Source organism: Carcharodon carcharias, chromosome 7 (assembly GCF_017639515.1).
Source record: "Carcharodon carcharias isolate sCarCar2 chromosome 7, sCarCar2.pri, whole genome shotgun sequence".
Classification (NCBI taxonomy): Eukaryota; Metazoa; Chordata; class Chondrichthyes; order Lamniformes; family Lamnidae; genus Carcharodon; species Carcharodon carcharias.
Genome location: NC_054473.1, coordinates 22982449 through 23008678, shown reverse-complemented (window position 1 = coordinate 23008678; position 26230 = coordinate 22982449). Strand labels below are relative to the sequence as shown.

Here is a 26230-nt window from a genome sequence, read left to right as displayed (position 1 = left end):
AAGTAACTTTCACACCACACGAGTGCCAGGCAATGACCATCTCTAACAAAATCTAACCATTGCCCCATGACATTCAATTGCATTACTATCACTGAATCCCCCACTAGTAACATCCTGAGGGTTACCACTGACCAGAAACTGAACTGGATTACCCATATAGACACTGTGGCTACAAGAACAGGTCAGAGGTTAGGAACGATGCACTGAGTAACTCATCTCATCTACACGGCACAGGTCTGGAGTGTGATGGAATACTCTCCACCTACCTGGTTGAGTGCAGCTCCAACAACACACAAGAAGCTTGTCACCATCCAGCACAAAGCAGCTCGATTGATTGGCACCACATCCACAAACATTCACTCCCTCTACCACCGACGCACAATTGCAGCAGTGTATACCATCTACAAGATGTACTGCAGGAATTCACCAAGCCTCCTTAGATAGCATCTTCCAAACCCACAACCACTACCATCTAGAAGGACAAGAGCAGCAGGTAGATGGGAACACCACCACCCGGAAGTTCCCCTCCAAGCCACTCACCAGCCTGACTTGGAAATATATCGCCGTTCCTTCACTGTCGCTGGGTCAAAATCCTGGAACTCCCTCCCTAACAGCACTGTGGGTGTACCTACATCACATAGACTGCAGCAGTTGAAGAAGGCAGCTCACCTTCTCAAGGGCAATTAGGGATGGGCGATAAATGCTGGCCTAGCCAGCGACACCCATATCCCATGAATGAATTTTTAAAAAAATTTGCCAGTGGTCACAGGGTGAATAATATTCAGTCAACAATATGAGAGAACACTCACGATAAGGGATGGAACATTCTGGAGCAGCAGGGTGAGAACCTATTGGATATCTGTGTGATGTCCCTGGGAACTGTGGAATAAACCAATTTGATGCAATACCAGTTTTTTACACGAGAGGGAGCCTGTACAAAGCTCACTGAGGCTTTCCAAACAGAAATGGAGCATTGCAATCTTGCTATAATTGACCAATTTGGAGCACATGGGATTCAAAATTCAAAGGCATTGGAGAAGGGAGGGGTCATTAATTTAGGGGTAGAGTTAAGGTGTCATTAGGTTTCAGCCCACTATAAACTGCCTCTTAATTTTTTGGTAGGGGAGCTGTGGGTAAATCTTCCACCCACTCCTGCCCCTCGTGTCAAGGGCACTTCCCTAGGAAGTTCTCATATTACACCCTCCTTGGAGCCTAGTGGATCCTGAGGCCTGTGTAAACGGCCAAAATCTTTATTAGGAAAAGGAAATTCACCCTGGAGGAAATCAATTGCTTTCCCAAAGAAATAAAACACAACTTGTGATTAGGGTCCATAAGAGGGTAAGAGAATCCATATGAATATGCGAATTAGGAGCAGGCGTAGGTCATCCAGCACCTCGAGCCTGCTCTACCACCCAATAAGGTCATGGCTGATTTGATTCTGGCCTCAACTCCACATGCCATCAACCCCTTTGACTCCATTGTTAGTCAAGAATCTATTACCTCTGCCCTAAAGATGTTCAAAGACCCTGCCTCCACTGCCCTCTGGGGAAGAGTTCCAAAGATTCATGACCCTCGGAAAAAATTTCTCATCTCCGTTTTAAATAGAGACACCTAATTTATAAACTCTGTTTCCTAGTACTAGTCTCTCCCACAAGGGGAAACATCCTTTCAGCATCCAGAGCGAGAAAAGCCCATCAAGCTGCCTCAGTGCAGAAGGCAGGTGTGATTATGCTGTCATGGTGATCCCTCCCACAGGTATCGTTCTTCATCAAGTTTCAGGACTTCCCACCATTTTTCCAGAGAGGGGATTTGGAAATAAGAATTACCTTTTAAGTTTGATTCACTTTTCATAAGCAAAATGTATTTACACAAGTTTAAAAAAGGCATCTAGATGAAAAGTGGTCCATATGCTAAATGGAAGTGTTTTCCCCAGAATGGAAACAATAAGTCTCGCTTTAACTTACATCTGCAAATGGAAAGCATTTCACACTAAATGGATACAAGCAAAATACTGTGGATGCTGGAAATCTGAAATAAAACAGAAAATGCATCAATAAAACAAAAAACAACCCTCTAATCCTCACACCTCACAGCCTAATCCCCCACACATTCCCCATTCCAACTCATGTCCCCCACCCAACCCTATGGCCCCTCATACCCTTCATGCCAACCTATGCTCTTTATAGTCCCTATGCCAACCCATGACCTACCACGCTTTGCCCTTACCCTCTATGCCAACTTACCTAGCATCCACCATGGGCAGACCTCAGGGGCCATGGTGAGATGGAATAAAATAAAATTCTAAGTGTCTTTTACAGGCTTTACTCTTTACAAAAGTCTCATTGATAAAAAACACTCTCATTGATAAAAGCCCATTCAATACATTTAAATCCCTTCAAGTACTTAATCACTCATAAAGACAAATGTTTGTATTCATAGAAAGTGCTGTAAAAATTCAGCAGGTCTGTGGAGAGAAAAACAGAGTTAATATTTTGAGTCCAAAATGACACTTCAGCTCTGAAGTAGAGTCATAATGGATTTGAAATATTAACTATGTTTTTTTTCTCTCTCTCCACAGATGCTGCCAGAGCTACTGAGTTTTTCCAGCACTTTGTTTTTATTTCAAATTTCCAGATGGGCATTATTTTGCTTTTATTTTTATTCATAGCCCCATATCAAAGACAGCTAATCTCTTTATGACCGCTTTGAGCTGTCAATCAAATTGTGAATTTATAGGCAGTCATGCAGCACTAACCCTATCATGATAATCCTCAGGCTTATGTCAACAAACATCAATTGAAATGGCAAGCACCAATCTTTTTCAACTGAGAATCACAGCAGGCTGTTTTTTCCCCCCAAAATTTAAAGGGCAGGAAATTTAAATGACTTGACAGTTTGACAGTTGCACAGAGTTTATCCACTTTATGCACATTCCTGTCTATTAACAATCTCAAAGAGGTACCTGACCTCTCCAAAAGGACCACCTGACCTCTCCCAAAGGGTACCTTACTTTTCCAAAGAACTCTGGTAGGTTCAGACCATTTCCTCAAATGTCTAAACACCACAACTTGTGTTTCTTAGAAGCAATTTTCGACACTGATGTTTATTTGAAGGCAGCTGCACTTTTGCATGTGCTGCTGCCTCTCTGAACTGAGGATGCCCCTGTTTCCACCATCAACGCCCAGACGAAAATGGTGGGTTCGGGGGTGGGACTTACAGATTCCGGGCTCTGGTGCCATTTTGGCTAAGGCGCAGAGCTTTTCCAACTTTACAAACATTCAGGCTGTAGAAAATGTTTCCACTTATAGGGGAGTCCAAAACTAGAGACCATAAATATAAAACAGGATTCATAGGGTTGACTGGAAATTCAAGAGGAACTACTTTAACCAGAATGATTAGAATGTGGAACCCACTACCACAAGGAGCAGTATGGCATAGATGTATTAAAGAGGTAACTGGATAAATATACGAGGGAGAAAAGGATTGAAGGATCTGCTGATAGAATTAGATGAAGAGTAGTGGGAGAAAACTTCTGTAGACCATAAACACCAGTATAGGTCAGTTGGGCTGCATGAATGGCCTGTTTCTGTGCTGTTGACCCAGTGGCAACAATATTGACAGGTGAGTTTGGTAAGTGGAATGGCGGGAGTGAATATTGTCTGCATGCTGTGGAGTTTTGACTCCACATCATGTGACTTATTTTTCAAAACAGGATCACCAGTTGGAAGCAGGTCGATTTGACCTGTTGGGCTTCCAGTCGGGCAGAGAGCATTCCGGATCAAGTGCAGCTACAGGTAAGGATTGAGGTGGGGGATGGGTGGGGCAGTCCAATCCCCCACCTCTGGGGAGGGTGGTTCTGATCCTGAGGGGACTTAATCCCCAACCTTGATGGTGCAATCCCAGGCTGGACTGATCCCCAATCGGGAAAAATTTTGGATGGGGGCTGCGGGGGATGGTGTGGGGCGGTGGGGATATGTCCAATCACTGGGAAGGTGGTAAGCTTCTTGGCCCACAAGCAGTGCCTCCCTCGAGCTACCAGTAACCCAAGGCCTGATTAACTCAGCCAGCCAGGATCAAACATGTGAATCAGGTATAGCGTGAAACACCCAGCCTCATTATAATATTTAAATGGCCAATCCGCCTCTTGCCCCACCCATTAACATTTTAATGTCTCCCCAAGCCCAACCCAGCTGTGTTTAGAAGTTAAGATTATTCTCCGTGTAACTATTGATCAGTATTAAAAGAAGCCTGTAAAAAAAAAAGCAAAATGTTTCCAAATGTAATATTCTGTGATAAAACAAAGAATGTGAGAATATGCTACTGTTATATTATTGGTTTGTTTCAGAAATGTTACTGCAGTCCTCAAGGGGTTAATGCTATAACCTTATCATCCAACTGTTTGGGTGCTGTCCCTTTAGATCTAGTTATCCAACTGGAATTTTTTCACTGCTACCCAGTAGATAAAACAAAAGTGTTTCACAGGCCAGAGACATCCACCAGACAGGGGTACTTGGAATTGCAAGAGCAATAAGAACTCTAAAAATGTGACGTACAGAAAAGAAAATGTCAGTATTTCGGCCATTTGATCAGAGCTGAAAAGCTACTGAGATCTCGGCAAGAGGGCAAAGTGGAGGGCAGTAGAGAGAGGGGTCAACCTAAGTGGAGTGATGGGCATCACAGATTGTTTGCAGATGAGCTACATTGGATGTGTGAGGATGGCACAAGACCACACGAGTGTGGCACATGACAGCAGATCTCCTGGCAGGAGTAGCTACAACAGGAGGACACAGTGTTCACATTAAATAGTGGCTGATGTTTTCTTTTCCTCTGTTCCACAGGGCTATGTGTTTGAGAGCGTTGACAGACATTCTCAGATGTGTTTTAAGGTAATTGATATTTCTACTTATTCACAACACCTTATATTTCATCATGAAAGCTCAACTCACCACCACGTATCTCGATCCTGTCACACACTCTAATTTTTTTATCCACTTATGGGATATGAGCGTTGCTGGCTAGGCCAGCATTTATTGCCCATCCCTAATTACCCTTGAGAAGGTGGTGGTGAGCTGCCTCCTTGAACCGCTGCAGACTCTGTGGTGTAGGTACGTCCACAGTGCTGTTTTAGGGAGGAAGTTCCAGGATTTTGACCCAGTGACTGTTTAGGAATGGCTATATATTTCCAAGTCAGGATGGTAAGTGGCTTGGAGGGGAACTTCCAGGTGCTGGCATTCCCATGTGACCACTGCCCTTGTCCTTCTAGATGGTAATGGTCATGGGTTTGGAAGGTGCTGCCTAAGGAGGCTTGGTGAGTTCCTGCATGCATCTTGTAGATGGTGTCAAACTTCTTGAGTGTTGTTGGAGCTGTATTCATCCAGGCAAGTGGAGAGTATTCCATCATACTCCTGACTTGTGCCTTGTAGACGGTGGGCAGGCTTTGGGGCGTCAGGAGGTGAATTACTCATTGCAGGATTCCTAGGCTCTGACCTGTTCTTGTAGCCGCAGCATTTATATAGCTAGTCCAGTTTAGTTTCTGGTCAATGGTAACCCCCAGGATCTTGATAGTGGGGGTTACCTTTCAATGGTAATACCATTGAATGTCAAGGGGCAACGGTTAGATTCTCTCTTGTTAGAGATGGTCATTGCCTGGCATTTGTGTGACCATAAGATGTAGGAGTAGAAGTAGGCCATTCGGCCCATCGAGTCTGCTCTACCATTCAATGAGATCATGGCTGATCTGATAATCCTCAACTCTACTCTCCTGCATTTTCCCAATAACCTTTGATTCCCTTACTGATTAAAAAAATCTGTCTATCTCAGCCTTGAATATACTTAATGACCCAGCCTCAACAGCCCTCTGCAGTAAAGAATTCCACAGATTGACTACCTTCTGAGAGAAGAAATTCCTCCTCATCTGTTTTAAATGGGCGACCTCTTACTCTGAGATTATTCCCTCTGGTCTTAAACCCTCCCACAAGGGGAAACAACCTCTCAGCATCTACCCTGTCAAGCCCCCTAAGAATCTTATATGTTTCAATAAGGTCGCCTCTCATTCTTCTAAGTTCCAATGAGTACAGGCCCAACCTAAACAAAAACAAAAACAGAATTACCTGGAAAAACTCAGCAGGTCTGGCAGCATCGGCGGAGAAGAAAAGAGTTGACATTTCGAGTCCTCATGACCCTTCGACAGAACTGGCCCAACCTACTCAACCTCTCCTCATAAGAAAATCCCTCCATACCCGGGATCAACCTAGTGAACCTTCTCTGGACTGCTTCCAGTGCCAGTATATCTTTCCTCAGATAAGGGGACCAAAATTGTTCACAGTATTCTAGGTGTGGTCTAACTAGTGCCTTGTAAAGTTTTAGCAAGACTTCCCTATTTTTATACTCCATTCCCTTTGAAATAAAGGCCAACATTCCATTTGCCTTACCTATAACCAGTTGAACTGTATGTTAGCTTTTTGGGATTCATGCACAAGGACCTCCAGATCCCTCTGTGCTGCAGCCTTCTGCAGTTTTTCTTTGTTTAAATAATATTCAACTGCTCTATTCTTCCTGTCAAAGTGCAGAACCTCACAGTGTCCCATATTATGGGCAGAATTTTGTCGTCAGCGAGCAGGGGGCGGGGCAGAACCCCCAACGTCACCCCTGCCCCATTTAAACCCCCAATGTCATCCCACCCCATTTAAATTTTCAGGAGGGCGGGGGCACAGCAAAATCAGCTGTGGGCCCGTTGACCTGTCAATGGCCAATTGAGGCCATTGACAGGATCATTTAAACAATTAAAGGACCTGCCCGTCCAACCTTAAGGTTGGTGGGTCGGCCAGGAGCCCTGGTGGCAAATAGAGAAAACATGAAACCTCATCCAGCAGCGGGATGAGTTTTCGTGCAGTATTCTGAAAAGTTTAATAAAGTTTTACTGTCATTTATGAACATGTCCCATCTCATGTGACATTGTAACACGAGGGGAACATGTTAGGGAATTTTATTTTCAATTTTTAATCTTTTTAGATTTGGAAGCGATCTCCCTGAGGCAGCACTTAGCCTCAGGGAGATGTGCGCTCTTCCGTGTGCATGCGCGAAAGAGCGCATTCTCGCTTTTGGGGAACTCCCCCCGCTTGCACAGGGAGTGCATAGCGCTTCCTGCCGGACGTCATGCTGGGAAGGCCTTAATTTGCCCACCCATGTAAAATGGCGGCGGGGCCCACTTCTCCAGCGGGGATCGGCTCCCCGCCCGCTGGAGATTGGGTCGGGCCCACCCGCCTGACAGGCAGAAAATTCTGCCCTATATCCCACCTGCCAAGTTTTTGCCCACCTGCTTAACCTGTCATCTGACTCCTTGTGTCACCCTCACCACTTGCCTTCCCACTTATTTTTGTGTCATCCGCAAACTTGGCAATAGTACATTCACTCCCCTCATCTAAGTCATTAATATATATTGTAAATAATTGTGGCCTCAGCACTGATCCCTGTGGCACTCCACTAGTTACAGGTTCCCATCCCAAAAATGCCCCCCTTATCCTAACTGTCTTCTATTAGTTAGCCAATCCTCTATCCATGCTAATATACTACCCCAACACCATGGGCTCTTATCTTATTAAGTAGCCTTATGTGTGGTACCTTATTGAACGCCTTTTGGAAATCCAAATATATTATGTCTACAAGTCTCCCTTTATCTATCCTGCCTGTTACCTCCTCAAAGAATTCTAATAAATTTGTGAGGCATGATTTCCCCTTCATGAAGCCGTGCTGACTCTGATTAGATTATGTATTTCTAAATGCTCTGCAATTACATCCTTCATAATAGACTCCAAAATTTCCCAATGACAGATGTTAAGCTAACTGGCCTATAGTTACCTGTTTTATGTCTCCCTCCCTTTATCAATAAAGGTGTTACATTGGCCATTCTCCAGTCCTCTGGGACTTTTTCAGATTCTAAGGATTCTTGGAAGATTAATACCAGTGCATCCACTATCTCTGTAGCTACTTCATTTAATATCCTAGGATGCAACCCATCACTCCAGGTGACTTATCGGCCTTTAGCCCCAATAGTTTCCCTAGTACTTTTTCTCTAGTGATAGTTATTGTATTTATTTCCTCCTCCTCCTTTTGCTCCTTGATTATTTAGCATTTTTGAAATGCTATTAGTATCTTCTATCGTGAAACTGAAGCAAAGTATTTTTTCAACTCCTCTGCCATTTCCTGGTTCCCTATTGTTATTTCCCCAGCTTCATTCTCTAAGGTGGGCGAACGTTACTTGCCACTTGTCAGCCCGAGCCTGGATATTGTTCAGATCTTGCTGCATTTGGACATGGACTGCTTCAGTATCTGAGGAAATGCGAATGGCGCTGAACATTGTGCAACCATCAGTGAACATCCCTACTTCTGACCTTAAGATAGCAGGAAGGTCATTGATGAAGCAGCTGAAAATGGTTGGGCCTAGGACACTATCCTGAGGAACTCCTGTAGTGATGTCCTGGAGCTGAGATGATTGACCTCCAACAACCACAACCATCTTTCTTTGTGCTAGGTATCACTCCAACCAGTGGAGAGTTTTCTCCCTGATTCCCATTGACTCTAGTTTTAATAGGGCTCCTTGATGCCAAACTCGATCAAATGCTGGTTTGATGTCAAGAGCAGTTACTCTCACCTCACTTCTGGAGTTCAGATCTTTTGTCCATGTTTGAACCAAGACTATAATGAGGTCAAGAGCTGAGTGGCCCTGGCAGAACCCAAACTGAGCATCAGTGAGCAGGTTATTACTAAGCAGGTGCCGCTTGATAGTACTGTTGATGACCCCTTCCATCACTTTACTGATGATTGAGAGTAGACTGATGGGACGGTCATTGGCTGGCTAATTGGCCACATTGCTTGCTTGATATCAAGTATTGGATGCTCAGAAATTTCCCCCAACTAAATATTGGGAAGACTGGTGTCATTATTTTGACCCCTGCGACAAATTCCATACTTGCCACTTACTCTGTCCCTCTCCTTGGCAACTCGCTGAGGCTGAACCAAACTGTTCACAACCTGAGCCGGGCTTTTCCAGCCCCAGTGCAATGGTTCCCACCGCAGTGGATAGAGTGAGCCAGCCAAAAATCCATTGGCTTTGGCGGAACTGGAAGATCCTGCGGGCGGGCGGGGCTGAAAAATCCCACCCTTGGTGTCTTGTTTGTCCCTGAGGTGAACTTGTAAATGTAGATGTTCGGAGAGACTTGGGTGTAATTGTGCAAGAAAAATAGCAAGCTGGCACGCAGGTACAGCAAGCAATTGGGGGACCAATAGTATATTGGCTTTTATTGCAAGGGGATAGGAGTACAAGAATAAGGCAGTTTTGCTACAGTTGTGCAGGGGTTTGGTAAGACCACATCTGGAATACTGAGCACAGGTTTGGTCTGATGTTGGGTGGCATGTTGGCTTTCCGGCTACACCCAACTTCTGGGCCGTTTTTGCCAAGGTGGCAATGTTGGAGGAGGGGTGTTGGCAGAGCTACCTGCCCGCACACAGTGGGCAGATGACCTGGCTTGTTGAGGGCCTATTAAGGCAAATTAAAGGAGGCCGACTGGAATTTTCCTTTAGGTGGTGGGGGCCAATTTAACTCCCTAGTGCAGCCTCCTGGCATAGGCCATGGTAGGGGGTGTGGACGAGCGGTGGGTAGCGGGCAGTGCTCCAGGCCATATAAAGGCCCTCCCACCTTGCCATCAATTGAAGCCCTTAACGGGGGCAATTAGTCCCCACCAAAGAGCCACACCCAGCTACAGCTGGTATTAACCCAGCCGGAGGGGGGGCGGCGGGGGGGCTTCGTAATGCAGGGAGCACAACAAACAAACCCTGGCAAATTTCCCACACAACGTGGGCTTCTCACCAACATTTCAGCCTGAAGGCGGCAATCGAAAGCCTGCATGGAAAATCCTGCTGCAGGTGATAAGAGACTTCCCTGTACAGCAGATGGGACCATGCAACAGTCACACACGTACATTAGACAACACCCTCCTCCATAGCCACCCATCAGCTTATACTGAGTGAGTAAAACTGCATGTTTTTGTAATCCTGACCTAGGGGAAGGTTTTCCTGATACTGAATTTACTGGGAACAGATGCTGATAATAAAGAGAACAAAGCTGGTACTATTGGGCAGAGTTCTGATTTAGCAATAGTTTCCAAGGTAACTGCCTACAGCAAGTTGTTTGTGGCCTCATGAATGAGCTTGTAATTTAAGGTTATCTATGGCATTGATCCACAAGTGTAGAAAGAGTGATGTTCTGGCACCACATACCTCCATTTTCATGATAATGATGTGAATCACCTTGATCTCCTTTGTTTTCTTTTGCAGTTTAAATATAAAAACAGTAGCCATGTTGAGTGTCGAAACAGACCAGGTAAGTTAGATTTTTTTAAAAAATGATTATGACTGCAGTGTTTACCGCCTTTAAAATCAGCATGTGCTTGAGCATTCAGAGGGAGCCATGGTGCACACTTCAGTTAGGAGGTGAATAGGAATAAATCAAACTCAATTTTATCAGGAAAATCTGCCTCTCCTGCAGGACTTGAGCACAGGAAATCAAGGCTGATACTCCACTGCAGTACTGAGGAAGTGCTGTACTGTCAGATGTGCTGGTTTTTAGATCAGATGTTAAACCAGGCTCCATTTGCCCTCTCAGATGAACATAAGAGATCCCCATAGTGCCATTTTGAAGAAAAGAGGGGGCTTTATCCCTGGTCAATATTTATCCCTCAATCAATGTCACAAAAACAGGTTATCTGCTCATTATTACATTGTTGTTTGTGGGATCTTGCTCGGCACATATTGGCTGCCAAGCTTCCTCCAATACATTTCAAAAAGTACTTCATTGTCTGTAAAGCGCTTTGAGATTTCTGGTGATTCCTTAAAATGCTATATAAATACGAGTCTTTCGTTCTTTGGTTCCGGATTATCAATGTATAAATGTGGTTTTATTCACTCATTCTAAACTGACTAATGTCTATGGTAGGAGGGGGTTGTCTAATGTCTGTGTTCGTGTTACATGGTGCTGTCTGCCATACTGGCAAGTCTCTTCATCACTCACCTGTGCTATCCTACCCCTCTGTTCCTACACTCCCAAATTTCAAATAGATACCACTGTCTCTGAGAAGTTTCAGTCTCTCTTGTTGTGGGTTCAGTGGCTCAGCACTCTCTCTTGCCCCTGAATCACAAGGTTGTTGTTTCAAGTCCCGCTCCAGAGGCTTGAGCACAAGAATCAAGTTGACACTCTAGTGCAGTGCTGAGGGAGTGCTGCACTGCTCAAAGTGTCACCTTTCAGATGAGCTGTTAAACTTAGACCCCATCCATCCTCTCAGGTGGATGTAAAAGATCCCATTGTACTATCTCAAAGAAGAGTATGACAGTTCTCCTTGATGACTTGGCTAATATTTATCCCTTAGGTCAGCATCACAAAAAACAATCATCTAGTCATGTTCACGTTTCTGTCTGTGGGAGCTTGTGTGTGCAAATTTGCTGCCGTGTTTCCTACATTTCAAAAGTACTTCATTGTCAGTCTTATTCCCTCCCTCTTTCCATCAAGCCTTCCTGCCTTTACCTGCCTTCGTGCCCTTGTCGTCGTAAGTCTTACTGACTTTCTGCTGTAATTTTCCAGTTGCTGGCCTGACAGATCCTTTTGTCCAGCACTAGCGATGTGTAAATTTGTTGTGTTCAGGAGTCAGGGTGAGGTGGACGTTTACCAGTTTGGTGAATTGGAGCCCTGCTTCACTGCATGACAGGTTGCAAACAAGAAATAAGAGCATGAGGAGACCACACGGCCCATCGAGCCTGCTTCGCCATTCAATATGATCATGGCTGATCCTAGGTTTCAACTCCATTTTGCTGCCCACTCCTGCTATCCCCTGAGAGACCAAAAATCTGTCTATCCCAGCCTTAAATGTATTCAGCGCTGGAACATCCACAACCCTCTGGGGTAGAGAATTCTAAAGATGCACAACCATTTGAGTGAAGTAATTTCTCCACATCTCGGTACTAAATGACCTTATCCTGAGACCCTGCCCCCGTGTTTTAGGTTCCCCGACCAGCAGCAACATTATCCCAGTGTCTATCCTATCAAACCCTTTCAGAATCTTCTATGTTTCAGTAAGATCGCCTCTCAATTTTCTAAATGCCAGAGAACATAGGCCCAATTTACTCAGCCTTGTCATAGGAAAATCTCCCCATCCCAGGGACCAATGTAGTGAATTTTCACTGTACCACCTCCAAAGCCTGGCTGTTGCCCTCTGACTACACCTCGGGCTGTTTTGCAGCTGACTTGCAGACCACTTCATCCTCAGGTAGATGTGAGGCCATTGGCCTCCCACAACACCCATACAACTGCTAACCTGTGCTCACAAGAGCCATGAAATGACCAGCACATCTCCTAGCCACTTGGAGTTTTTTTTACATCCCTGTTGAAGTAACCACTTTCGTAAACCATTTGGAACTATCTCCTGGAATTAGTCACTTAACACTAAATGGAAAAACCTTCATAGTGTGTTAAACTTGCACTTTCAAGCAATATCTGCCAATTGACTTTTAGCTTAAAAACCATTTCTCTGTACGTCTTTTCTTGATTTCTTAAATCTCTGCCTGTACACTTAAGCTATTAAATCAGAAGCCATGTTAATAACATGCTTTACAACATCATCTAACCATCGGCAGGGTTGCCTTGAGAAAACTCCATGAGAACTTTTCTGCCTAACAATAGCAATATGGAATAGCTACAGCACAGAAGGAGGCTATTCGGCCATTGAGCCTGTGCTGGCCTTCTGCAAGAGCAACTCAACAAATCCCATTCCCTTGCCTTTTTCTCATAGCCCTGCAAATATTTTCTCTTTAGATAATTATACAAATGCCTTTAGAAAGCAGCATTTGACATCCTTAGGCAGTATTGCATTCCATGGCCTTAGAACCCAGTGCATAAAAAGGTTTCTTCTGCTGTCTGTCCTTAGTCTCTTAGACTGAATGTTACTTTTATATCTCATCATTCTAGACCCTTCAATCATTGGAAACAATCCGTTTCTATTTACTCTGCCTCATCTCTTCATCATTTTAAACACTTCTTCTATCAAACCATCTTGTAATCTCCTCTGTTAGAATGACAACAGTCTCAATTTTTCAACCTACTGATGTAAGTTTCTCTGTCAGGTTGGGAGCTCTTCCTCCCTCTCACCAGCCTTGTAGCTAATGCTGTTTTGTCTCATGTTGCTGCTTTTTTGCCATTTCAATGGCACTGAATTTACATCATTCCCTCTCTTCTTCACCTAATAATAGGCCACCTCCAGCAGCCCTGTCCAATTAGGGATGTTAGATGACTTCAATAGGGGGAAGGGCCAATTGGAGCACCCGAGGCTATAGGTGTCTGGCAGCACCACTGGAAAATGTGGTCACTGCTGATGTAACTGGGAGACTGGGAGTGTGGCTCGAGACATCAAAAATGTGTGTGGTTTTTCTTTTTGAGGATATATTGGCAAGCTTGTGTGCAAGGATGAGATGGCAAGAGGAGAGCTTGTTCTGGGTTAGATGCTGAGAGACATTCTTGCACGATGCAAGGTGCTGGAGATAAAATTAGCCTGGATTATTGATGCACACATTCATTCTTTTCTTCATTCAGACACAAACTGAGGCAATCTTCATTTTAGGAATTATGTTGCCAGGGCAGAGAACAAGAGAGGGGTGGTGGTGTGCGGCCATTACAGTGACGCCCATAAACAGACAGCAACAACTTGCATCTATACTGTGTTTTGAAAGCATTGAATGACCCAATGCACTTGAACTCCTCAGTGAATTAAAGAAGATCTTTAATTTAATTTGATAAACTTGAGGCTGTAAGCTAGTTCAATACTGTTAATTAGTGACAGCATCTAATCTGTCTAACTAACATCACAGAGACTCTTTTGTTTGCAGACACTGATTGGAATGTGACTTTGGCGACAGAATCAAACAAACTCTTGCTGACCTTTGTTTCACACATCCCGGCATCTTTCAGTGCTGTTCTATGCGAGAGAGTAGGAGAGGAATGCAAAAATTTGAGTATGATCCACAGCATAAGCCAGGTGAGAACTGTTTGATATCTCAACCTTTGTCAAGGATCATCTCCACTAGAGCCCTGCTAGCTAATACATGTCAAAATAACTTTATTTGAAAACAACACTTGTCAATGTAGACTGTTGGACTGCCATTTGGAAGAAACTATATGCTTAGAAATGATTAATACCTTCTTCTTGCAGCTTGCCTTGATACAAACATATGAACATGGAAACAAGGACAGATGGGAGAACCCTCTTGTCCATCTGATCCATCCAACACATTGGTAATGCCCTGTGCATTACAATATATATAGTCCCGACCTCCCAACCTCATCCAAAACTATGTGAGCTCCTGAGCGCAGTGGAAAATGAGATAAGGCATCCAATTTGGGTGGAGAAAATCTGGGAAATTCCTCTTTGATTCCTTAGGGCAATCAAAACTGCTCCAGGGGATTGGTAATAATGATATGCAGTACCTTCCTTTTGTATAAGGTGATTTGCATCCTAGTCCAGAAACAGGGCCATCTCTTACTTGGAGGATAGAGGAATTCAGTGTATCAGTGTTTATACTATGAGTGGCAGCCTGTTCCAATATTTTTTTTGGGAAAAGAATCACCTCCTAACACACAACTAAGTTCTGGCCCTTGTACAACTTGATATGGAACAAACTGTCTACTCGAGTAAAGTGCTTCATCTTATAAATCTTTTATCCAATCCATAGCTTGCTTATCTCTAAAACATTGAGTCCAACTCTCCATTGGCCTATCCAGGTAACAAAGATGCATCAAACTTGGGATTAATCTTTTGATCCTGCTCTGCACCCTTTCCAAGGAGACTAACATTGGAAACATTATTCTAACTGAGGCCTGACCAAAGCCTTATACAAGGGCAAAATAGTATGCTTTAACTTATCATCAATTGTTCTAAAAAATGTGCTCCTACACCCTATTTGACATTGCTTTCTCTTCACATCATTGCTCAGGAACCTTTTTTTGTTCTTTGTTCTTTCATGGGATGTAGGTGTTGCTGGCTGTGTCAGCATTTGTTGCCCATCCTTAATTGCCCTCGACTGAGTGACTTGCTAGGCCATTTCAGAGGGCTATTAAGAGTCAACCACATTGCTATGGGTCTGGAGTCACATGTAAGCCAGACCAGGTAAGGATGGTAGATTTCCCTCCCTAATGGACATTAGTGAACCAGATAGGTTTTTATGAAAATCGACAATAGTTCCATGCACCATTACTGAGACTAGTTTTCAATTCTAGAATTGTTAATTATAAGATCTTATTTACCTATTATTACTATTCTTTATCTCTTTTAATGCTTTTCCCTGAAAAATGTATGTATTCACCTTGCCCACATGCATAACACTGCACTTTCCTAAGCAGGTGAATGTGAACAGAATACTTTTGATGTTTGTTCCCCCGGCTGGTATCAAGATGAGTGATCTTGATAGGTACGGTATATGATAGAAGAAAGATAAAGCAATGTATGCTTTACTGCATAAATGTGCCTTAACCCCAACATTAGATAAATCTCTACTCCACTAGTGTGATAGCTCTATTTCAGGTATTGTTGAGAAATGCTGCTAGTTGCGTTATGGTCACATTTATGATGCAAGCTCAGATTCACTGTGAAAGGGGTTGAAGCTGCCTAGAGTTATTTAGTTATGATCCCAGTGGATGTTACTACTGGACAAGCGTGATTCCAGCGTGGAATCTGGCTTGATAGACCCTCACTTTTATTTTTTGTTTAAGATACGTGGAGAGGGGCTACTGAACAGAGCCACAGGAGTCAGCTGATGAACTTTTAACAAATGAATAAAACATTTACTAAATAAGAAAAGGTGAACCATATTACAATATTTCTTCACCCACAACTATACCTTTACAGATATATACAGATTTGTAAGAATAACATAAATTACAAAAGCTATTTCATACTCTAATGTTCACTGTAAGTACATAGTCCATGTAAACCAATAGATGACCTGTGGTCAGGCACACCATGTTCTGAAACCAAGTGACAGATGCCTTCCCAAACAGCTGCTATGGATCTCTCGCCAACTCCACCCCCCCCCCCCCCGGCCCCCCACCACCCCAGATGCTTGTCACACTGGGAGCCAACTGGTCTCACTGCACTCAGTCTTTCAGATGAGGGTTTCCAATCTCCACTCTTCAAGGACTCGCTTTGGAATCTTCTTCCAAACCATGCTTTCTCTCAGATGCCTTCTGCAAGAGTCCACCTCCAGGGTTTCAAACTCTCCTTCTGATGTTCCTCTCCCCTGTGTCACAACGTACATTCAAGTTTTCTTCCACACACTCTGTCTCACTGACTCAGCCGTCAATAATACCCCACTGCTTCATATACCCATGATAAACAGTTACAGACCTTCAGCTGTCTCTTTGCATCTTCAGGCTCCTTACTCTTAACTTCACTTAACAGGACCATTTCCAGGTTCCTGGCCTTTTCCTTTGACTTAACAGTCCTTTTGGGACCTTTCCTCTTCCACTCCCCTAGATCTGGGGACTTTCTTCTTTAGGTTCTGGGACCTGCTTTTGCAGTTTCCTCTCCTGTCCAGCTTTCCCTGGCAGCTGGCTTCAACTTCACTTTGGGATTTCCTATCTGTCCCTCTGCTGTCCAGTCTCACTGGCAGCTGCTTCCAACTGAACTCAAACTGCTTTTTCTAGTTTTTTCTGTGTGTGTGTGTGTGTGTGTGTGTGTGTGTGTGTGTGTGTGTGTTGGGGGGGGGGGGGGATGGGTCTCTCTCCCTGGACCCTTGTTGCTAGGCAACAGGACAGTTTTTATACTCTTGTTTGCTTTAACTCGCCTTCAAGAGTCATAAAACTCTCTTTAGAAATGCAGGTATACAAACAGAGCTTTAGACCTGTTGTCTCCACTCAAAAGTGAAACTAGATCCCATTTTTCACCTTTAAACCCACAAGTAGAAAAAAATATAAATTAAACTTAAAGATATACCTTATTTTTAACACACCCAAATACCACATATAACTTACTTAAACTATCTCTATTTCCTAACAAATCTAAGGCTGGAATTTTATGGCTCCATCACAGGGGGTACTGGGCTGTAAACTGTGGCAAGCCATTCTAAACACTTTGGCGGGAATGTAAAATCCTGTTGCTATAAAATTCTGCCCTAAGAGTTTTACAGATGACAAACAGCAGGAACTCCATTCACTGTTAACCTACGTTGCCTTATTTCTATTCTCTGTTGTGCCTGACCATTAAAAAAAGAAAACAACCCAAGTCCTAGGCTCTATTTCTAAAGAGAGAGAACTTAAAAAGTAGGGAAGTGATGCTAAACCTTTTTCGAACCTTGGTTAGTCCACACTTAAGAGTACTGTGCACAGTTCTGGTCGCCATATTATAAAAAGGATATAGAGGCATTGGAGAGGGCACAGAGAAGTTTGACAAGGATGATACAAAAAATGAGTGAGTATGCATATGAGGAAAGGATTGACAGACTGGGTCTATTCTCTCTTTAAATAAAAGAAGGCTGAGAGTTGACCAAAAAGAGGTCTTTAAAATTTCAGAAGGCTTTGATAGAGTGGATACTCAAGCCCAGATTTTGGCTCCCAGGTCAGGTGCGCAGAGACAGGTGAATTCCTAGCTCTGCAAACTCGAATCTTTAAAAATGGCTGACATTGGATTTTCAGTGTGGGGACAGGGGTGGGAGGGGGTGCAGCCTGGATTAGAAGTTGGGGTGTATGACCTTGGAAGAACTGAGGAGGCTGCCAGATGCAGAGACAGGCTGGGTGGAAGGTCTGCCTCCGGGCTCTGGCACTCTGTCCAAAATTTAAAAATAAAGAATAAAACATGAAACATCTCTTCAGCCCTCACATTCCCTGTGCCCCATCCATGCCAACCCATGCCACCTCACCCCACCCCACACCCACCTTCCATGGCCACTCATACCCTCCCTGCCAACCTATGCCCCTCCACCCACCTCATAGCCCCTATGTCAACTAAGAGCTAACTCATGTCAACACATGCCACCCTCCCACCACCCTTTTCCCGTACACCTACCATGCCAACTCACCCAGTATCCACCATGGACAGACCTCAGGACCCATGTAGAGACGAGATAAAATAAAGTTCTAGAAATTTTTCAGTGTCAATTGCAGACTTTACTACATTGGAAAAAAACACTCATCCATAAAAACCCATTTACTACATTTACGTCCCTTCAACTAAATAAAGCCTAATAAACAAGCCCTATAAACAAACATTTAATTCAAATGCACAATCCCAAATAACAGCAATCATTGGAATTCATAATCCCACTTCCAGGAATCTTTAACCAGCACTTGTAGCTGTCAATCAAACTGTGGAATGGCAGGCACCTTACTGTGATAATGGATAGTTGTGAAATGAGCTATGCAGCACTAATCCAGTAATGAAAGCCCTCAGGCTTATGTCAACAGGGAGAGTGAAATAGCAAGCAAACATTTTTTTTTACACTACAGACGTTTTTTTCCAAAGATTTAAAGGGCAAGACTTTTAAATGCCTTCACCAATTTCCTTCTAACAGTTATTCTTGACAGCCCCCTTTGACAGGTGCTTCTGATAGTTGATTTTGACAGGTCTGCTGATTGTTCCAATGGGCTTGATAGTAATGAATTAATGCACCTTTTATGCACATTTATGTCTCTCACTCACTTTTCCAGAACCGCTTTATCCAATTCAGGGTCGCAGGGGGGCCAGAGCCTATCCCGACAGGCAATGGGCGCTAGGCTGGGTACACCCAGGATGGGACGCCAATCCGTCACAGGGCATACACTCACAGACATACACACTAAGGGGAAATTTACCTGTAACCAATCCACCTAAGCATCCTTTGGATGGTGGGAGGAAACCGGAGCACCCAGTGGAAATCCACGCAGACACGGGGAGAACATGCAAACTCCACACAGACAGACACCCAAGGTCAGAATCAAACCTGGCTCCCTAGAGCTGAGAGACAGCAGCGCTGACCACTGTGTCATTGTGCAACCCACATTTATGTCTATTTTTAACAATTCCAAAGGCCACCTGACTTCCTCCCCAACCCCTCACCAAGGGCACCTTACCTCTACCAAAGGGCACCTCACCTCCCCCCCTTGGGACAAGATCCAAAGGGGTACCTTACCTCTCCAAAGGGGTACCCTTACTATCCAAATGAACCCACAAAGTTCAGAGCTGCTCCTGGCAGGTCTAATCTGCACACTTTGGGACCCATGCTCCAAGGCTACCAAAATCCCACTTGAATGGAGGCAGCTGACGATTTATATGGCCAGCTGTTCTGTAAAATATGCATGCGCTAAACGTGCCCTGCCCTGTGAAAATGGGAATTGCTGTGTTTGGGAGCGAGATTTGGATTTTTGGCCATTTCCACCATTTTCACCATTATGCTGAGGCTCTCCATTGTGGCAAAAATCTGGGCCATTTACCCTTGTTGGGAGTAGCATAACTAGAGGCCAGGATAGTCGGCATGAAATCCAATAGGGAAATCAGAAGAAACTTCTTTTACACAAAGAGTGGTGAAAATGTGGAATAGAGAGTGGTTGAGGCACATAGTTTAGATATATTCAAGGGGAAGCTAGACAAGCATTTAAGTGAGAAGGGAATGGATGGTGATGATGGTAGATTTAGGTGAGGAAAGATGGAAGGAGACTTGAGTGGAGCATTAACACCAACATGTACTGGCTGGGCTGAATGGCCTGTTTTTGTGCAGTATATTCCATGCAATTCTATGTAATCCGATGGATGTTTCATTTTAAAATTTTCATGTTTTTCACAGATTAAAATGAACACCCAGAAACTCCTGATTTTGCCTGTAGAAAGCCATGAATCCTGTGCAAGGGTAGGTAACTCATCGATTTATCTTACAGGAACTTGGTGGGGGGGGATTTCTCAAGCTTCATTGAAAACATCAGCAGGGGAACATGTAGAACGTGGGAAATCCGTAAAATACTGTTCAAACTGGCTTCTTGACGAAAGTTAAGGGGACGAATTTCTCTTTCATCGACTCCACCCCCTCCCAATGTCCCAGAAGTGAGAATCAAGCAGCTCTATTAGCTAAATCATGAATTTGGCTCAATAAAGCCAGTAAATCATTCATAATGGAAGTCGTGGTGAAATCTGAGATAAGAGCAACCACAGTTTTGGTTGTGGGATCTTGTGTCAAACCTTGTGGTGGGAAAATGATTGGGAACCTGAGGGGAAAAAATAAATGTGACACAACTGCTTGTGGTAATGTTGGATGAATGATTTACTGAATGGGCTAATGCCACCATTAAATAGTGGGATCCTATAAAGACAGTTATTTTGCCATCGCTTCTAGCCAAATGTGAATAAAATAAAAATAAAAGAGGAGGCGTTCAGCGAAACATTCACTTGATGGTATAATGGTGTACCCTGTTCTACTCCAAGATGGAGGCCAATTTAGTACTATAGGTACGTAATTAGCTGTATTCCCATAGGAATCTCTCCCTATTAGAGAGAGTTAATTGGTTAGGGGGCACCATTCCACACCAAGGGCAGAATATTACGTTCAGCATGCAGGCACATGCCTGAGCGTAAAATGAAGCGCGATGATGTCAGGATTGCATCCAGACATCATCGCACAATCTTGTGATATTTTGTTCAGTGGCTGCGCGCCGGAGTCGGCTGCATGCCCATCGATAATTAAAAGCACTATTAAGGCCATTAGCAATCTAATTAAATTCAAATTTATACTGCCCGTCCAACCTAACGGTTGGTGGGCAGGTGAAAAGGCCAAGCGGCTTTTACAATTTTTAGGAAACCTCATCCAGGAGCTCCGTGCCTCAGGGAGATTGAAGCGCTCTTTCTTGCGCATGTGCGAACTGCACACTAGGCCCGGCTCTCTCTCCCTCCCCCCCACCCGCAGAGGCAGCTCTGAACGCTGTCACTCGTGATACACACAGGGTGGGCCAATTAAGGGCCAAATCAGCATGAAATTGTGGTGTGGATCCAATCGCGGGCGGCGGTCGGCTTTCTGACTGCCCCCGCTGAGCCCACACGCCAAGAGCAAAATCCTGCACCAAGTGTGGGGCAGGTGAGGAGGCAAACCTACCTACCGCAGCCAGAACAGGAATTGAACCTGTGCTGCTGGTGTTATTCTGAACCACACAATAGCCATCTAGCTAACTGAGCTAACTAGCCCCTTATTGCTGATGAAATGGATACTTTTTAAGTTCCAAGTGGAGATCAGGTATTACTGACTTTAAACTCCTAACCCATGAAAACAAATACACTGCATGTGGCAGCAGTAGAGCACTTTGGAGCAACAGTGTTCCAATAATCTGTGACTGAACCCATTAGTGGCTGACACATGAAATCTTACCACTGCTGAGATCTAATACTTTAAGCACTGTCCAGCTATTTTCACAGAGGATCTGGTCCTCTTTGTTACATTTTATTGAATGCAGCTCTGCATGCCAACCCAAGTTTTTGAAAAAAGAGCAACATGATATGCCTTGAACTGGAGCTCTGCCAGAAATACTTCTGGTTGTAGCACCATGTTAGCTTCTATTTGCATGGCTCTTGATTAAGTTCTCTTTTCGGTGAAAATCCAATGATTTATCAATGACGCGTCCGCATCCTCTGAATTTGAATCCAATATTGGAATTGATAGATCGTCTGTGAATGGAAACACTATAAAATATCCTGGTAATAGCACCAGCTCTTTGAGTGGTGTGCAATAGGCCATCAACAAAGCCGCCAGATCCTTTCCCCCAACAGAAAATGGAACCTTTAGACAAAACAGGGCTTCAACAGGCCAAATAAAAGATCTACAGAAAGTTATTTAATAGCTTAGCCTAGTACTAAGTGGATAAATTGGAGTGATGGCAGTATCTATTAGAAAATTTAACACCTTTTCAAAAATCTCTTCCCCAGGTGTGGCGTTCTGATGTGACTTTCTCTGGGAAGAGGCTGCTATGTCCACACTGTAAGTGTTACAATTTATTTTATCAGGCCTAATTTTTGAATTTATTGTACTGCAAGTGCGATATGACTTGAGAATCTTTATCTTCCAACTTCAGGTTTCTTAAAATCCAAACAGTGCATTTTTCAGTTTCCATAAGAATGAAAATATATATATATATATATATATATATGTATATATATATATGCTCTGTTTCCACTTGTTTTCTAAAATGTCCATTTTTGTGCTTGTCGTTTGTTTTGCAGACCCTCGTCATTGGATAGGGCTGGGACTCTTGGGCACACTGGCGGTGTTAGCTGTTATCCTGCTGTTTGTTTATATGGTCTGGAAGTTTAGACCTAAAGTTGTATCAGGTAACATAAAAATATAATATAGAGAATCGAACAGCACAGAAGGAGGACGTCAGACTCATTATGCCTGTGGCTCTATGAAACAGCTATTCAATTAATCCCACTCTCCTGCTCTTTCCCCATAGCCCTGCAAGTTTCTCCTTTTCAAGCACACACTGTATCTAATTCCCTTTTGAAAGTTAATATTGAATCTGCCTCCACCACCCTTTCAAGCAGTGCATTCTAGATCATAACAACTCACTGTATATTTTTTTTTTAATCCTCTTTAAAAATATGTTTGTTAGATATCCACAACACAAAAATTGTTCTGGAATCAATCCTATTTAACATTGCAGACAAAAAGTCTCATATAGATATCACTTCTGTGTGCTGACTATAAATTTATCCGATCCATACAGCGTTCATACCCATACCTTGTGAATGGAGTTGTACTCCCACAGCAATCCCCAGCCATCCCCCACCTGACATAAACTTTTCAGCTGTACATCTTTGGCTCTTGCAGCAGAAGTTGCTACATTCTTACATCTTTCAGTAACGGTGATTTATAACTGCACACCAGGACCCCTTTCAGATCCACTCGCTCCTTCTCAGTGAGGAAGGGGATTGATGTATCATGCTCCTTCAGGGAACATCAGCTACAATTGAAATCCAGTAGCTCCTGCTGGAGACTGCGGACATTGAGAGCAACCAAAACGGCTCAGCACTGATGTTTTCAGTTTATTGACGTTCACCATCTTATCTCACAAATGAAATGAGGCTATTGGAAAATAATACAAAATGATTAATAATACAGAGACTGGTGCCTCGGTAGCCATAATCCAACATCACCATCTTCCAAGCAGGAAAGAGATACTTATTTTAATGAAAAAGCATAATCCTAAATCTTCTCCTTTTTCTTATCTTTGCAGCCCCACTTTGGAGAAGAACAGTACTGGTGATGTATTCCCCAGATTCTGAAGAGCACAAAACATTGATCTGTGCTTTTGCAGATATTCTGAAGACTGAACTGCACTGCAATGTCATCCTGGACTTATGGGATACTGGCAAAGTGGCAGAGATTGGTATCGTCTCTTGGCTTTACAGCAAGAGGGAACTTGTAGAGCGCGAAGGAGGAAAGATAATAATTGTCTGGTCAAAAAGAAGCCAAAAAAGGTACAACCAATGGAGTGTGTTGGACCCAGGAAGCAAACTTGAGCACAGTGACTTGCATGACCTTTTCAATACCTCAATGGCTTGTGTTTACAATGACTTTTTAAGAAACAAGAGGATTAAAGATTACAGTATTATTTATTTTAATGGGCTATGTAGCAAAGAGAACATTCCAGAAATATTTACCAAGATCCCTAAATACCGAATGCTGAAGGATTTTTCAAGCCTGGTGTGCACACTGCTATCTGCTCCAGAACTTCCATGCAGCTTCAAGTTAGGCATTAAGTTTCTGGTGCGTGAAATCCTGCAGTCTGAGAAAATGCAAAAGCTGAGAAACAGTATAGAGCAATGCGTAAAGTTGCAGGGGCATGGGCTTCTCTGCTGTGAGGAATATGACTGCTCAGACTGAGATTGGTTGGGCCTGAACTGTTAAAAAGATCTCAGCAATATCAAGACAGAGAGGGAGGATAGAGGACTTTGTGGTAAAATGGCAGAATTAAGCCCGTGTTTCTTTTTAATGAACCTCGTGTCTCCTGCATGCATTTATAATGAAGGACACTGTGCAGACAGACAGAGACAAGAAAACCATTGCAAGCAAAAAACTACAAGAAGTGCAAGTCTGCTGTTCTGAGAAAGGTTAAATGCAACAATAGGAGACTGGAGTTCAGGAATTAAACCCATGTAATTGGTGTTTAGAATGTAAAGGTGTCACATGTGGAAGGAGTCATCAAGATCTGTGAATATTTTTCACGTCATGGATCATTGTTTAAAATTAGCTTCACAGAGACACACCAGCAAGGTTAACACGTTTGGGAAGAAAGGAATACTTATCATGGTTGGAAGAGGAAGATGGGAAGAAGAGTGACTCAGGAGGCAATAAAAAGCAAGGAATGGAGAGAGAAGAGGAAGTGAGCCTTTACTCTCAGTGTACTTATTTCAGAGTACTTACTCACTCACAATCTTTCAGCCTCAATCCAATGTAATCCACAATGGAAACTTCAGCCTTTTGGTCTTATATTAACCAAGATACCCAATGTAATACCCAATTATTAATTTCATTGCACTTGATAACCAGATATCTCAGATACTTTCTCATAATGGCCAGTTAGTTCCTGAAAACGTCAGCATGAGGTTTGTCTCCCATGACAGTAAATCCAAAACTTGACCATGCACCTCCTCGTGTACGTGGTTGGCAGACTGGAGACTCACTCAACACTTGATCTCTTAGGGTATGATAGGATTTTTAACTTGCTCTCTGCTGGGTTACACTGTTGTATTCTGGAAATACTGCCAAGCCACTGACACCTTTATGCTGACCAGCAGAAGAGGCCAAGGGTGCTCCTCCTTCCAATTTTCCCTCCTCTCCTCTTTCAGGAAAAAACATTTATGCTCAACACCTCTCCATTTAACAGAGCTGAATCCTGGAATTCTGTGCAGGAACAAGTGGACATGGACTTGTTTCTTACTGTTCATCCCATCTTTTGTTTTTTAAAAAAAAAATTCTATTACTATCCATTCTCCACAAGGATTGGACAGAGGTCATTGCAGGCTGACTATCCTAATGCTGCTTCACAGTGAAGGATGGGAAACCTGCCTGTGGTAGGGTAGGCAGTAATGTTCTGGGTCCTTTGCCTAGTCTTTATACCCATATTGCTATCAAGGCCAGGAAAAGAAAAGTTAAAGTAGCTAAGGATTTTGATCAAAGTTAAGATGTGCTCGATTCAGTTCCTCTGAACTCTCGGTATCTAGGCATCTTGCCATCACCTTAGTGTTAGTCATAGTGATGGCATCTGCTCTGTCAGTATACAAGCATGAATATACTACTTTTTTGAGAAAATATCTTCACGGTCAACATCACCGCATGTCAAAATTTTGCATGTTAATCTTTTGACATCCAGTTTCCGTGAAAAGAAGCCAAATGATCCAAATGGATCCATTTGATTGTTACTAAATGGAGGAATTGTGGATCTTGCATAAGTTAGAACGTTAGTTAGAATGGCAAACTAGAGGTCCAGCGGAAATAACTCAGAGCTTCAGAAATCTGCCAAACATCAAACTCTTCCCTTCCTCATATAAAATAAAAGCAAAATACAGCTGGCGCTAGAAATCGGAAATAAAAACAGAAAATGCTGGAAAATCTCAGCAGGTCTGACAGCATCTGTGGAGAGAGAAATAGACTTAACATTTCGAATTTGTATGACTTCTTCAGAGCTTTTAGCTTTGAAACAGTCATGCGAACTTGAAACGTTAACTCTGTTTCTCTCTCCATAGATACTGTAAGACCTGCTGAGTGTTTCCAGCATTTTCTATCTTCCGCTCCTCAGCTTGGTGTCCAAATACCAATTTGAGCTTGAGTCAGTATTCCTGATACTTCACCATTAACAATTGATCAATCTGTGGTGAGCGTAATGTACTGGCTAATTAATCCTTTTGTTAAAAAAAAAAGCACTGTCTTATATTACCCATTCTTGTTGTTCTTTCTGTCTTTTTGATCTATTGAAAAGTTGTGGCCACATATGTACATGGCTCATACCCTCCATATGTATTCAAAGCACTGAATGTTTATTCAGCTTCAGTGTGAGGATCTGTTTGTGTTTTTCTTAGCTTAACAACCTTTTGATATGTTTATAATACTTAAGTATTATGTATGATATGTGACTGAAAGAAGCAACATTACTTTGCAGTAAAAGAGGATCACAAGTAGAGACAAAAGC

At 43.2% G+C, this 26230-nt stretch overlaps 1 protein-coding gene across 1 annotated transcript in view; it reads left to right on the top strand.

Moving 5' to 3' along the window:
- The window catches only part of LOC121279980 (interleukin-17 receptor E-like), a 73685-nt gene extending 49760 nt beyond the window's left edge, over nt 1–23925 (top strand). Inside the window, exons 11-17 of the mRNA XM_041191600.1 lie at nt 4839–4886; nt 10333–10378; nt 13927–14075; nt 19849–19911; nt 21969–22020; nt 22263–22370; nt 23276–23925. Of these exons, the coding sequence (XP_041047534.1) occupies nt 4839–4886; nt 10333–10378; nt 13927–14075; nt 19849–19911; nt 21969–22020; nt 22263–22370; nt 23276–23925 (1116 nt within the window). The remainder of the gene's footprint in view (nt 1–4838; nt 4887–10332; nt 10379–13926; nt 14076–19848; nt 19912–21968; nt 22021–22262; nt 22371–23275) is intronic.
- Nucleotides 23926–26230: the final 2305 nt, after the last annotated feature.